This window comes from Squalius cephalus (genome assembly GCF_949319135.1).
Source record: "Squalius cephalus genome assembly, chromosome: 17".
NCBI lineage: Eukaryota > Metazoa > Chordata > Actinopteri > Cypriniformes > Leuciscidae > Squalius > Squalius cephalus.
The window spans coordinates 1,592,824-1,608,738 of NC_137138.1; the positions used below are offsets into that span (position 1 = coordinate 1,592,824).

Here is a 15,915-nt window from a genome sequence, read left to right on the forward strand (position 1 = left end):
CATTGCATTATCTTCGTGAAAAATTTAACCTGCAACTTACACTTTAAAGCATCAGGTGTGTTCTAGACGCTGGGACGAGTCTGTGGCAAAACTCAAGTGTTTCACACACACCATCAGATCAGAAGAAGATCGACAGCACTCGTTAGAGGCACAAAACATCTTTTAGCGTTAGATAAGAGCCTATTACCAACACAATCCAATCTGAAGTTCATTAATACATCGTTTGGACATAACTGTTTTATATATATATATATAAATATAGGTTATATGTGTTTGCACACGTGATATCAGGAAGCAGCGTAATCCACACACGACGACAGGAGTGATGGCGATGAGCACATCGAGTTAAAGGAGAACTCCGGTCAATTTTAACATTGAGCTCATTTTTTTGTACATTTGGTGTGCTGTCAATACAGAGAACAACGACACAAATTGGTGTTGCCTACACCGTGTTATCCTCTTTTTAAAATTTGCACCCTGTTGACTTCAATGGGGCAAGTACTAAACCTGCTTTTAGCCTCTTAACATCCTTGATGTGTCATTACAAGTGCACAGAAAATGTGAGTGATTCCTTCTGAGTGAACACGAGTGGATCTGACTGCAGTAGATGTGAAAGATATTAATAAAAATGATATTTATTTAGCCAGCGCTCATACCTGTATTTACATCCTTTTTTCGGTCAAAGTAGTAATCGATTGTCGAGTTCACGCGCATTGGTTTAGTACCTATGATCACGCGCGTGAACTCGACAATCGACTAATGTGGACTTTGACCGTAAACAGGATGTAAATACAGGTATGAGCGCTGGCTGAAATAACATCATTTTTATTCATATCTTTCACATCTACTGCAGTCAGACTCACTCGTGTTCACTCTGAAGGAATCACTCACATTTTCTGTGCACTTGTAATGACACATCAAGGATGTTAAGAGGCTAAAAGCAGGTTTAAAACTTGCCCCATTGAAGTCAACAGGGTGCAAATTTTAAAAAGAGAATAACTCGGTGTAGGCAACACTGATTTTTGTCGTTGTTCTCTGTATTGACAGCACTCCAAATGTACAAAAAAATGAGCTCAATGTTAAAATTGACCGGAGTTCTCCTTTAACCCTCTCACTTCTGCTGGTTTACTGAGATCTCTTATCCAGTGCGGATTGTCCATTAATATTACAGACGTCCTGTGGTAAAATCACACTCCATCTACCCTTGTAAAATTATTTTTGTTAATCAAGTACATTTTGGAACCAACAAGAAGGGCATATATCAAATAATCATAATTTGATCAACAAAAATGTCAATGCAATAAAACGAAGACAGAACAGAGAATATTGAGTTTGGTTTGTTTCTTTGCCGTTTTATCATGTGATCGTGGGGAATTCCCTCATTCCAGTGATCCTGATGTTGAGCTACTTTAGTTGTTTTTCTCCTAGTGTTTTAATGTGTATACTACTCTTGTCACATGGCTCTGGGGAATACTTGATTCTGATTGGTCAATCACACCATCCAGCATGTTATTGTGTACATGTTATTGTTATTGTGTTATATGTGTACTCTATTCAAGCTTGTAGAAATTAAAGTGTAATTGAAACTTGCCGGCCCAGAAAGTTAGTAAAGACGATGCTTAAAATAGTCCAAGTGACTACAGCGGCTCAACATTAAGTTTATCAAGCGTCGAGAATACTTTCTGTGCGCAAATATATCATTTACTTGTGTGTGTTTCTCTGAGTGAGTTCACAGTGTAACAGCGCAGCGCTTCTGGGTTCCTGCATCACATGACCAGCGGCGGCCAATAGTGACGTTGGTGATGATGATGATGATGGTGATGATGAAGATGTGCAGGTCTTCAGCTGCTGTTGGATGTCAGTGATGAAGATGATGATGAAGATGTTCAGGTCTTCCGCTGCTGTTGGATGTCAGTGATGATGAAGATGATGATGATGATGTTGTGTGTTCTTGAGAACATGATGAAGGGTTTGATGAGAATCTCTCCTCAGTTTTGACATCAGAATCAAACTTTACAGGCTCGTCTGGATCACAGGACACTAGAAATCACAAATATATTGAGTTTATGGGATATTGTTCTCCATCACAACAATCACAAGCTTCAATAGTCTATAGCTTTAATAGTGCAGAAAGTCTGAAGAATCAGTTTGAATAGTAAATCTACTCTCTTAATAATTTGGGGTTAAATGGTAAATGCATTTATACAGCGCTTTCAACAGACCCACGGCTTTACATATCGCCTCACATTCACCCATTCATTCACTCATTCATTAACTCATTCATTCACTCATTCATTCACCCATTCATTCACCCATTCATTCACCCATTCATTAACTCATTCATTCACTCATTCATTCACTCATTCATACTCCGATGATTATATTAAAAATAACCCCAACAAGTAACCCAACTATGGGTTGGTGTAGCACTTTCCCAACTGTGGGTTATTTGTAAATCTAACAACAAGAATAAAATATGATGAAGAATTAAAGTTCAATAATGATCAAACACTCACAGTCTGGCTTTCTTATCTTCATACTGTCACGTCTCACGAGCGTCTGTTTCTCTGGTGATTCACTGGTTTGTGTCTCATTTCTGTCCTCCATTTTTCTCTGTCTTCTTGTTTTCTGCTGATCTGTGATTTCTGCTGATTTTCTTTCTCCTCTTCATTTGAATCTGTTCAATCACACAGACAGAGTTTCATTAAAGCGATATAACATCATATCACGAGACATCAGATCAACTCCTGATCAACATCTGCATGAGCTCAGTGTTATTACAGCATCTCAGATTAACTCTACAATATTCACAATAATCAATGATGATGACAAATGACAAATATAGAAATGTGAGGTTATGTGTGAGTCTGCATCAGGAATCTGTGTATTATCATCATAATGGGGAAACCAGTCTTGGGCTCCATGATATGAGTTATAGTTTATGGAGTGAATAATGTAAATCATTTATATAATGTAAATAATGCTCTTCCTATAGCCTATATGTGAATGAAAAGTTAGAGTTTAGAACTGATTTTGCACATTCAGACACTAGAAGATTAAACATTGTTCATAAATAAAGATAAAGATACAGTGTTTGATATTAAACATAAATACTCAGTTTGGTTTTCTGCTATTAATGCTGTTGTGTCTGAAGAGACTCTGTGTGTTTTTCAGTTTTGGTTCATTAGATTGTAACTTTTTGTCCTTTTTGTTCTCTCTCTCTCTTGTCCACATGTGTAATTCTCCTGTAGTTTGTGAAGCTCAACACATGTTCTCCATGCTGTAATGTCTCATATATTCTGACTTTGGTAATTTCTGTTCAAGAGAATACAGTAGTTCAGTTCAGAGTGAATGTTGACATCAGTTAATGATTGTTGAGCAATACAGGTTTACATTTCAGTTTCACTATAATAGAGACATTAATGTCTGGATTTAAATAATTATTAAAAATCTCTTTAGTGAACAATTAAAGATAAAGTGTTTTAATTACCTTGTGATGAGCAGAAGAGAGGACACATCCAGTGCAGATCTGAGATCAGAGTGCTCAGCTTTATACAGTGTGAAGGTTAAACTCCTCCTCTGCAATTCTGATGCTGTAACTGTATTTGTGCACAGTCACACTCTTCCATTTCCTGTTCCTGTTCTTGTTGTCACTCAGACACACGGTTATAACTCGATTCCCTGCACACACACACACACACACACACACACACACACACACACATTATTATACACACATTATTATCCAATTTTTTGATTCCTGATTTCCATTTGATTCTGATTATTGTAATAAGTCAAGTCAAGTCAACTTTATTTATATAGCGCTTTTCACAATACAGATTGTATCAAAGCAGCTTCACAGTATTAAATAAAATAGTACATCAGTGTTTGTTTCTAGTGGAACGTCCACGTTTGGTAATGCTGCTCAATAGTATTGTTGATTGATTGATTAAATTAAATATCCCCAACTGAGCAAGCCAAAGGCAACAGTGGCAAGGAACCGAAAAACTCCATCAGGTGACCTAATGGAGAAAAAAAAACCTTGGGAGAACCCAGGCTCAGTCGGGGGCCAGTTCTCCTCTGGCGTTTATGAACTAGAGACCGGATTAAACTGTAAGATAAAAAGTATTATATAAATGCCTGGCTGAAGAGATGCGTCTTTAATCTAGTTTTAAACTGGGAGAGCGAGTCTGAGCAACGAAGAGTATCCGGAAGACTATTCCAGAGTTTTGGAGCTAAATGTGAAAATGCTCTCCCTCCTTTGGTGGATCTGGATATCCTAGGTATGACCAAAAGCCTCGAATTTAGTGATCTTAAAGAGCGCGATGGATTATAGGGCGATAGAAGATCGGTTAAATAGACTGGAGCTAAGCCGTTTAGGGCTTTATAAGTCAGTAGCAATACCTTGTAATTAATACGGGACTTTATAGGTAACCAATGTAGTGATGATAGAATCGGTGTTATATGGTCAAATTTCTTGATCTAGTAAGAACTCTAGCGGCGGCATTTTGGACTAACTGTAGCTTGTTTATTGAGGATGCAGGACAACCAGCTAATAAAGCATTACAGTAATCTAGTCTCGAGGTCATGAATGCATGAACTAACTTTTCTGCATCAGAAACAGATAGCATGTTACGTAGCTTAGCAATGTTTCTAAGGTGGAAAAAGGCTGTTTTTTTAACATATGAAATATAGTTTTTAATTGGAAATACAATGTTTTTTAAAACTAAAATCAGTGTAAATTAAAAGGAAAGTGTAATAAGCCTGTGAGTTATGAATATGAGTCAGTTTTATCAGTGCTACTCATTAATGTAAATTCAGCAGGTTTTTGTCATCTTTGTGTCACGGTGCACAACACGTTTAATGGAAACCTCAGTATCTCGACTCAGGATGGTTTCAGCTCCTGGAATAAAAACTGATCTCAAGTTTCAAGGTACAGAAACATTCATGTCCCGTCGGCTTAGAGTTTAAGACCAAATGATCAAGATCTCTTAAAGCTGCACTTTAGGGTCAGTTTACACTGAGAGGGTTACAGTGAGTCTACATCTTTAAAGGGTCCTGGTTAACTTTTGCCTCTTGTGTTTACTGTTTTACAGCACTGGTGCAAAATGTGTTTTAGTGAGTGAGAATGTGTGTAGAGTTTTACAGAAAGAGTGCGTGAGATTGAATGAATACGGAAAGCAGACAGAGTGCGTGAGATTGAGTGAATACGGAAAGCAGACAGAGTGCGTGAGATTGAGTGAATACGGAAAGCAGACATGAGGTGTCTGAAGCTGAAGCAGAGCTGAAGTTTAACCACATTTCTCTTTCTTCTTACTTGTTGTCGAGTGGAGGTCTTGTGCGGTTTAGGGTAATTCCCAGAAAGGTTGTTGTTGCTCAACACTGAAAATAAGCCGTTAATGCTATATTTAACTCTAGTTTTTTTTTGTACTTTTGATGCTTGAGATTCTTATTTTGAGGAATATGTTTTATTCTCAGTGAATTTCGTAAAGCATCTGAAAGTTGTGTTTGAGAGCAGTTCATGTGTAAATGGAGAGTTTTTCGAGGGAACTGTAGTGAGGTCATCCTGTGGTTTAAACACTTCAGTGCATTATATGTTTGCCCGGTTTCACAGACTAAAATGCAAATTATGTGTGTAAATCTGTAAAACTGCAAAAAGTCTGTGAAACTTTTACTCTGAATGCAACAATAGGGTAAAAAACAAAAAGGGTCATGATGATGTAAGGGTGGATTTCCTGCAGTGGTTCAGTCTGCAAGAACTGCCGAATGACTAAAGAAACGTTATTAACAAGATGGTAGAAAACTGCACATTTCTTGTCTTTAACCACCCACTGCCACTTATACCAATGACAGAAATAAGCACAGTTACAAGAGCTTAATATGTGGGAGAGTGTTGCTATAGAGAGTGATGATATTGTGTTGCAATAGATAGCACTTCAAAGTCAATACAAAAATAGTTAGCACATTATTTGTAATCGAAAAGGTTTAATGACAAAATATGGTTATGGTTACACTTAAAATAGTTACAAAATAGATGTATGAGATGATGGCAAATCACTGGCAGTGTGAATGAACCAAAATCAAACGATCCCGGGACACATTAACATTTTCCATGTATTTTCTGGAATCTCTGTGTGAAAGGGGCTTTTCTGAGACAGGACACAAGCTATGGCATTTGTCATTGGTCAGAGGTTTGAAATGGTCAGATTAAAATTTGTCTCTGGCAAAAGGCCCTTAAATTGAAATTGAAATTTAAAAAGATGGTCAAGGGAGGATAAAAGAAGATCTTACAAGCTCTTTTCTGAAAAACATTTAAATAAATTGCATTACAACAAAACAACAAATGCTGGTTTAAAACCCCATTTCATGAAGAGTATCCGCAACATATTCAGTGTAACCAAACACAAGTCAAATTGAAGTTTCAGAAATGTTTTAAATGCATTAATGAGAATACGAGTATTTGTACTTGGGTAAAAATGAGAAATACTGACATACATTTTAAAGTTTAACTTGATGAGACAAATGATTTCTTAAGTGATAAAGTAAATCCAAAGAAAAACAAAACATGGTCGATACCATTTTTTGAGCTTCGAAGCTTCGGTAGTAATGAACATCAAATATTCGAAGCTTCGGAGAGAGGGGGCTGAACATATTCTTCTCTCTAATAAAGGCAGGAATCTCTATGTGTCTGTCTGTCTGTTTGCATTTTGATATTTCGAGAACGGTTCATCTAATCGACTTCACAAGGGAGTGCAGTGTCGCATTTGGTGCAATACAGATACACAGTAAAAACAGAAGTGTTAATTTAACTCCTAAAGAGTTGAATTTGACTCTGTTTCAGATAACATTTGGTCCCACTCGAAATCAGTGTAAAATTTACTCTTTGGTCAGTGTCAAGTTTTTAGAGTTAATTCTACTCAATATTGAGTAAAAAATAACAATGAATTGTGTAAAAGTATTTAACACTGTAGTTTAATCACACTGTTAAGAGTAATATGATTACACAGTATAGAGTTAATTTATCTACAATTTTACTTAAAAAAAATGACACTTTAAGTGTAATGTTTACTTTATTTCTCTACAGTGTTTTAAAATATATATAAATCATAAGATGCAGTGTTACTGAATTATATAGAACTATCAATACTATCCAAATAAAAACAAGCACAATAACACTAGATCACAGAACTCACAATTTATTGTGAAAAAGCATTTCAATGTTGAATTGAGTTGAACATTGAATTTACAATGCCTTGTATCTGACAGAAACATGTATAACAATGTTTTTTTACAAACATTTTTCTCTTACCAGAGAAAGCAATATGGCACGACAAGGAGAGTTGTGTCAGTCCCTCCATATGACATTTGTATGTCAAAAGGCCTAGGGTAATGCAGGTTGTCGACATGAAAAAAAACGAAATCCTGCTTTGATCTGATCACCTCATATGCGTGGAAATGTTCTTGAAAAGTTTCTGTAACTAAAGGCACTGTGAGTAGCAACAGTTTTTCACACATTATCAGAACTGACTCAATTTGAAAAAACACGGGCACTTCAGATTCAACTTTGCCACAGATAACCAAGTTTGGCCGATAAATAAACCCATTATGTTTCGCCCATTTAACCTTCATAACCTGAATGCTACTGGGCACTTGCATTGCCATAGCAATTTCAGAACCTCCTTTTACCATATTTAAAGACACCATTTTTCCTGGACCAATATCTAACCGACTAAAAGTTGTTGAACTTCGCCAACTGTGTGCCATATGAATCTGATGCTTTTTTGCAAGCGTTTTAGTAATATTTTTAAACGATTTAAGCTGTTTTTTGAAAAAATTATGCTTGCCTTCATACCTCATACACCAACTATGAAGGACAGGCCCAATTTTCTGGATGCAGCGGGGATAGTGGATAAGAAAATGGTGCTTTGGTAAAAGGTTTTTCTGAGGGTACAACTTCTTAAACAGTGTGTGGTGATCCACAATTAAATGTTTTAAATATACACATAAACCTTGAGATAACATGGGCGAGAATATAATGTTTATTATTTGAAGTAGTAAAAGAAGCAGGCCCCAGTGTTGGTCAGTAGAAGTTACTAAATCTCCAAAGATAAGAGGAACATTCCGAAGTAAGCACCAGGACTGAACTGCATTCAGTCCCAGATCATTAGATCCTTCAACTAAATTAACAGATACAGGCCTGTTGTTTCTCTCCATGAAACCATAATCAAAACTTTGTATTCTTGAATGTATTTCTGCTGATGTAACATGTTTTTCCTTCAAATACAGAAATAACAACTTCAATTCGTACTGGCCCACCCCTTCTAACACATCATGCATCACATCAACTGAGAAGTTCTCTGTTGTGTGAAAATACTCCAATGAATTTAATATGCATGACCTTTTCACACCAAAAACGTATGGAAGGGATGGATTACAAGCCATTTCTTGACAGTGAGCAGTGTGTATGTCTTTGGTGCGCAAAACTACTTTGGAAGAATCTTCAGAGAATTCTGTCTGAAAGTCCTCCTTTTCTGCTAAACAGAACCTGCAACAGTACCTTGCACTGAAAGACTCCACCAGTCCAAACAAACTATGCAAACCCAAATTATCACCAGTAACCTGTACTACAGTGCCACGAACATAACCATTGTATAATGGAATCTCAATACCATCACTCTCCAACACTTTAATGTCTCGAACAATGGGAGCAAAAATTTCACTAAAACCATACCGTTTAACATCTTGAGTATGAAATAAGGCGCACAGGTGTATGTTAGCCAAGAAAGAATTCCATTTTGGAGAGAAGTTTCTTAAAGTAAAATATACTCCACCCAATTTATGAATACCTCGCTTAGGACCCAGAGGGTTGGCGACCTCAAAATCATCATAGAACATCTGGATCTGTATTGTCTGCTTCTCAGTTGAGAACAGGGGGTGACTTTTAAAAAAAGATCCATCACAAATATCTCTCAGTCTAGAGTCGCTAGTAGCTGAGCTTTGCAACATTTCTGCAACATACTGACTTTTAAATATTGACTGCAGTGTAGATAAAATTGGAATATACATGAATTTATCTTGAACTACTACCTGATCATATGTTCCAGTCTTTTTATTTCGTCTTTTGTCAAATCTTGAACCAATCACACATTCAACTGGTTCTACTATTTCCCACTTGTCAGTCATAAATTTGGATCTCTTGTATTCCGAATTTAGAATTGTGAAAGGATTCTCTAACCCCTCAAAACTTGCCTCAACTTTCTTGCACATTTCCGTTTCTCTTTCATTACTAAATACATCTTTTATCACTGTCTCTTTAGCATGCTGATGGATATCTTGAACGATCTCTTCCATGGAAATCACTACAGAATTCAGTGTACTTTGACCAACACCTGCTGCCTTTAGATCAGAAATTACAGCTGAACAACTATTTACAATGTATGGCGAAGATAACTGTGACTCGGCCTCTAAATATTCAGTCGACTCTTCAACATGAGAAACATTACCTGTATTGACGGTACTTTGAGGATATGAACGATCATAATCTACAGAATCAACTAAACTGCTTCCATGGCACTTATTAAGATGCTTTCTTAAACCAGAAAAACTACCAAAAGAACGTGAGCATCCTTCTTGACCACACTTCAGAAAAAGAGTCCTGCCTGTACATAGCCCATGAATTACCTTAAAGTGTTTAACAAGGTTATTTGGACTTCCATGGTCACTTTTGCAAAGAAAACACTTCATCGTTTTATCTCAACTAACGCACCATTCTTGCTCGCAACTCTGCAACTCTAGGAGTCTCCTTTGTTTCCCCCATGTCGATGTTATAGATGGTTGTTTGCACAAAAGTGAAAAAGCTGCTCAGGGAAAAACTGTATGACGTACCAAAGACGTAATGGGCTTTAAAGAGTTCGTCAAAAGCTCCAACTGAACCTGTTGCCTTGCATGGAAGTGCATGCTTGTCAACCACAATGAAGTATGAGTGAATGGTGCTCTGTGTGGATCCCTGGGCGAGAAGGTAGGGCTGACTGCTTTGGGTGATGTTATCTAGATGTTGCTGCACACTGGTTCCAACCTACATCAAAGCACATTCAACAGAATTTTTTGGTGACTAACTTCTGACAATAGATCAGATCACCTTAAACTGTGCACAAGATTAAGGTGATGGAATATATATTTTAAACAACTGTTAAAGGATTAGTTCACTTTGAAAAAAAATGTTGCTGATAATTTACTCACCCCCATGTCATCCAAGATGATCATGTCTTTCTTTCTTCAGTCGAAAAGAAATTAAGGTTTTTGAGGAAAACATTCCAGGATTTGTCTCCATATAATGGACTTCCATGGTGACCAACGGTTTGAGGGTTCAAATGAGGGGTCAAATGTCCAAAAGTATATAATTTTTTTTTTTTTTTTGAAAACGACAGATTGTTTTGCTAGATAAGAACCTTATTTCTCTGATGGGATTGTGTCAAGTCTTTTTGAAGCAGTATTGAGACAGACTTTGAACCCTCATTTGAACCCTCAAACCGTTGGATCACCATGGAAGTCCATTATATGGAGACAAATCCTGGAATGTTTTCCGCAAAAACCTTAATTTCTTTTCGACCGAAGAAAGAAAGACATGGACCTCTTGGATGACATGGGGGTTAGTAAATAATCAGCAAAACAATTTTTATAAGTGAACTAATCCTTTAAGCATACCTTTTGAAATCTGATGAGCTGATCTACAGCTTGATATGCAGACAGCTTTCCCGGCCTCTTTCTACCTTGTGCAGATGGTGGTAGCAAATGTAGCAGCAGCAAGATGGCGGACATGTCACTGTCCCAGCCTACAAATAAGTACATTAAAACCTGGTTAACATTATGCCATTGCATAGTATTCAAATTGACAACTTGCACCATTACGAAAATGTACACTACACACCTACATTAAAAAGTAAAACAGTTCCATTCATACCATTCTCAACTTCAGCAGCTGACTCAGCATTGCGCATCAAATCCAAGAGCTCTGTGGTGGGTACAAGTCCATGGCTTTCCTTTATTACTTTTGCTTTGAAAGTGGTTGGCCACTTCTCCAAGAATTTGTTGGCCGTGGCCTCACCAAACATAAGTCTGAAATCTTGTTCTATCTGCAATGTAACACACATAGACAGAAGTGATGAGTGATGCCTAATGCTACATTGGATATTTTGGTGATGCAGTGAATTAAGATGTCATACCAGTCCTGGTGTGTCCAGAAATCGTGGGAAGACCAAGAAGACATCTGATGATTTGGCTTCATCGTTGACCATTGCTTGCCGATATATGAAGGTCATTTCCATCTTCTCGCGGACAGTCTTTTCATCAGCAGAGTGTCTCAAAACAGAAATAGCTGCTTCCACATCCTCATCAGATGGTGGAAGGGCTGAAGGGCTGACGGGCTGACGACCACGGCCTGGCCCACCAACTTAAGAAAAAATACAATGTTAAGAACTGATTTCTGTACAATTCACAGGTCACCACTATAATCATGTCACTGATCAGTAAACATACCTTTAGGAGATTTGCTGACTGAGGCACCTCTCTCCTCTGCTGTTTTTCTTTGTATGGTCTTCAATCGCCATGCAAGGTATCCCGAACCACTCTCTGGATCGTAGTAATGTTCCTATATGATTATAAATAAATTATAAAGGAGTACTATTAACATTTCAAAGAGTGAATATGTGCATAATGTTGCAATAACCCATTTACTTACATATCCATGCTGTGAGTATGGGTCTTCTAGATAGGGAAACAAAGCTACTATCCCCTGTGCATACATCACTCTGACACTTTTGGGGGGGGATGTCCTAGCATATGAATTCAAATTTAACATCACACTCAACTGACATTGCACAACACAATTTACATAATTAATAACTGTACAACAATAACAATGTTTCTTTACAGCCCATCTATATGCTTAATGCTTACCCATGTGTTTCTGTCATCTCAGCAGCAAGTATGTTAATCATCTGTCTTCTGGTGGCATCTGTCAGAGATTTGGTTTTTCCATACTCTTGCATAATGCGTTCACCACCAGGCTTTGATGTTAGGATTTTTTCAATCAACTATAGGTGGAATAAAATGTGCTTTCCGTTATTGTAAAACCATATGTAATGCTGAAAAAAAAAGCTATCTAAAGAACACTTCCCATGGTGAAACAACATTCAGATTGGACTTAACAGCAATTTCCACCACTTACCGCTTTTGCCTCATAGTTTATGTGACATGGCCTTTTAGGCTGGCTTCCTTCGGCAGCAGCTACTTCTTCAACAGGGTCACACATCGTGAAATTCAGGATGACGGTGTCATCAGATGTACCCGAGCATGATGATGATTGAGAGGCACCTGTTCATTATGAAATTTGTACAAAACATAGAAACATATTACAAGAAACAGTTATTTTTAAAACAATAAATGTTCTCATTCCGGCCTTTGAACTAAACAAACTAATTTGTGAATTGTCTGAATGAATACCAAGTCCTCCATTGCCCAGCATGATTCTGAAAGTTCCAGGTGACTCCTTCACTATTTCTTCAAAAACCTCTGTGTCAACTTCTGTGTCTGACTGGTCATACACCTTAATGTCTGGCTGCCTGCTTTCTGGTATGTTGAATTTTAGACACGCTGTTTAAAAAAAATTTAATAAAAAAACATGCATTCCCTTCTCACAAGAATCAAAGTTCATATTTAAGTTTGCCTCATGTATTCACAAAATGATGAAAGACAAGTATCTGCACCCGATTTTATGTAACTGAAAATATAAAGCACAGCAGAAATGATTATTGACCTAGATATCATAACATAATAGGTGCTGTATCATTGGGTGATATTGCTTTAACCTAATGACCCACCTTCTTTCAAGAAAGCATCGAATGTCAGCTCAGACAGCTTGACATATTTCTGCTCTTCCCCGAATTGAACACGCAACAGCATTTTGCCCCTGTTAACAAAAAAAAATATATATTAAAAATCATAATTTAGGGCTGGTTCAACTAAGAATTATCTATCCATTTCTCTCAGTAGTGGCAATGCACTATGCATTACTTAGATGTTACACTGCAATTACAAAGAGTGGCTGAAGAAGACAAAGTTATGCTGGTTGAATATAACGTTAGGCTATTTTCTGCAGCAAATGGGTTAACGTTAACTTAGGCTAGTTAAAGTTTAGAGGCACCGCGTCCCACTAGCTACCAAATAACTGTGCCAAAGTTAGCTAGCTCATTAGCTATTTTAGTTCAAACAGTAACCCGTTAAAATGGTTAAGCCATGTTAAACAAACACGTCATGCAATCAGTGATCTAACGTTAGAGCTAGACCAACATCAGAATCATGCTAACATTACCAGTATAAAAAACCCAGATTAACGTTGAATGGGAAGCTAAAAAAATAGATATTAAATATTTTGTTGTTATATCGACCGAGCTAACGTTATTTTACGCATAAATCATTCTGACCAAATTCATTCGTGAAAATATTGCAAGTAAGAAACACAGTTACCGATACGGATTAGCTGGTTAGTTGTATTATGACCTCAACTAATATCAGCACAAGTCTAAAATTATGTAAAGTTAAAAAATACCGTTTGTGTGTTGACAACACAGGGATTATTACTTACCTAGCAATATCAGTGGCCTAACGTTACTCCAGAGCGATCTTTCTCCACCGACAAACGTGCCAATCTTCAGCACAACAGAGTGGCGGGTATTCATCACTGCTGTAGAGTTGAAATTGTCATGCGTTTCTGCAGATTTTTACACTCACTTTTAACTCCACTGATAGAGCAACTTTACTCTCCCAAATGTTGAAAATACTCTATTTGGGTTAAAATAACTTTACTCTGAAATATTAACACCCCATTTTTTACTGTGTAGACACGCGAGACAACACATTCAGAATGAATAAACTTTTAGTAAACTACAGAACAACGCAAGTGGGAAGCGGCGCACCTCACGCGGGCAGGGCTTATATGCTCCCTGCACTATAGTGATATTATACTTTTAAGGTCAAAATGTGTTTTTGTGAGTGAGAATGTGTGAAGAGTTTTACAAAAAGAGTGCATGAGGTTGAGCGAATATATATATATATCAGCCTCACACACACAAACACCACACAATATAACCTTAAAACTACCCTAAAACCAAGAAACGTGCTCGGAGAGGTGAAAAAAAAAGAAAAACACCTCATAAGAAAAAGAAAAAAAATTAGTAATAATAAAGAAAGAAAAATCAAAAAGAACAGCTTGAAAAAAAGCAAAGCGCTCTCCTACACGCGTCTCTCACACACGCACCCACTCCCAACATCCACTCCAACAGAGAGAGAGAGAGAGAGAGAGAGAGAGTGAGAGAGAGAGTAAGAGGAAAAAGGAGGTAAAGAGAGAGAGCCCCAAGAAAGGGACCCAGAGAAGAAGAGAGCCAGAGCATCAAAGAGCCAGAGCAACAGTTTCAATCTTCTTCTATCCTTTTCCAACTATGTGACTAAAACCCAGATGTGAGACACTCGAACTGACCAATCAGATCATTACACTTCCCCCCACTGTACTAAAGGTGTGACAGTTCATCGACCCCCAAAGTACACACATCTCTGCCTACAGGCCTTGATCACTATCAGTGTCTTTGGGAACTCTGAATGGTCTGAAAGAGGGGGTAGAAAAACAGTCAAGCAAATGTCTTTGTTCGTTTCAAATATCTTGGATTATTTTCAATTCTACACTCGCCTCTAGTGGACGTTTGTTACAGACGGTTGAACTGGCAGAATAATATCATCTCATTATGACCCTTTTTTTAAGCATATTGTTGCATTCAGAGTGAAAATTTCAGTTTAATGGATTTACACACATAATTTGCATTTTAGTCTGTGAAACCGGGCAAACATCTAATGCACTGAAGTGTTTATTCCACAGGGTGTCCTCACTACTGAATTAAAAAACAGATCCCTCGAAAAACTCTCCATTTACACACGAACTGCTGTCGAACACAACTTTCAGTGTTGAGCAACAACAACCTCTCTGGGAATTACCCTATATCTACCGACACCAAGTAACGGAAGAAGAGACAGGAATGTGGTTAACCTTCAGCTTAAAGAACTTCATGCCTGGTTTCCATATATACAGGGGCGCTGCTAAGGATTTTGGGCCCCATGAAAAGAATCTTGACAGGGCCCCCAACACAGCTGAGACTTTTTTCATATTAATTTACATAAAATCATGGTTTACGGTATTTTGACTATCATTCTCATATATTTAAGTCAATCAGACAATTGAACTCCATCCCATGTCCACACCCGTAATTTGTCCTCTGTAATACTGCACTACTTCAGTACTGTATAATGTATATACTGTGCATAGCTGTACATGTGTCATATAGTGTATTCACATATATTTATATTTGTATGTACAGTATGTGAGGCAAAGCCGTCCACCCGCTGCACCCTGCTCTATCGAAACGTGCTAACTTGTCGAAAAATGCTACCGTAGAGACCTGGGGCCTCATGTACAAAGCGTACGTACGCACAGAAAAGTGCCGTAGGCTACGATCATTGTCACGGGCGGTCCACTAACAATTTAGAAAACCTTTCCAGGGTTTCCCCAGGTTTGATCACCCCAAATTTAAGACTTTTTTAAGACCTTTTTAAGACCACCTACATCGCACCCATTATGCAGTCGTAAAACACCAGGGGCCTCATTTATAAAACTGTGCGTAGGAACCTTACTAAAAGTGTACGTACGCACAAAAGCCAAAAATGGCGTACGCAAAAAAATATTCAGACTTATAAAACCGTGCGTACGCCAGAACCTGCGCAGAATTCACTTTATAAATCCCAGTCAGCGGAAGATTGTGCGTACATGCGTCTCCTCCCGAAATAACCATATATGGAGCTTACAACGCCTAG

At 37.7% G+C, this 15,915-nt stretch overlaps 1 protein-coding gene and 1 long non-coding RNA gene across 2 annotated transcripts; both read right to left on the reverse strand.

Moving 5' to 3' along the window:
* Positions 1-1,264: 1,264 nt before the first annotated feature.
* LOC307144500 lies at positions 1,265-3,611 on the reverse strand. Its single transcript, XR_013818771.1, has 3 exons — positions 3,491-3,611; positions 2,517-3,315; positions 1,265-2,040 (listed from the first exon to the last, which is right to left on the reverse strand). It is a non-coding gene; the product is annotated as an uncharacterized lncRNA (long non-coding RNA).
* Positions 3,612-7,177: 3,566 nt separating this feature from the next.
* Positions 7,178-13,890, reverse strand: LOC307144473 (uncharacterized protein). The gene is made up of 11 exons (XM_079846870.1): positions 13,643-13,890; positions 12,879-12,967; positions 12,502-12,651; positions 12,227-12,372; positions 11,956-12,092; positions 11,738-11,831; positions 11,536-11,647; positions 11,223-11,449; positions 10,961-11,132; positions 10,705-10,832; positions 7,178-10,075 (listed from the first exon to the last, which is right to left on the reverse strand). Exons 2-11 carry the CDS (start codon positions 12,958-12,960, stop codon positions 9,758-9,760), a joined length of 1,566 nt encoding a protein of 521 aa, XP_079702996.1. The 5' UTR covers positions 12,961-12,967; positions 13,643-13,890; the 3' UTR covers positions 7,178-9,757.
* Positions 13,891-15,915: the final 2,025 nt, after the last annotated feature.

Excerpts from the sequence above, each read along its gene's own strand:
- LOC307144473 (XM_079846870.1), bottom strand. The coding sequence starts at position 12,960 with ATGCTGTTGCGTGTTCAATTCGGGGAAGAGCAGAAATATGTCAAGCTG. Across the intron at positions 12,652-12,878 it reads CGATGCTTTCTTGAAAGAAG|CGTGTCTAAAATTCAACATA; the intron begins GTGGGTCATTAG and ends TTTTTTAAACAG. Across the intron at positions 10,076-10,704 it reads AGCTCATCAGATTTCAAAAG|GTTGGAACCAGTGTGCAGCA; the intron begins GTATGCTTAAAG and ends GCTTTGATGTAG.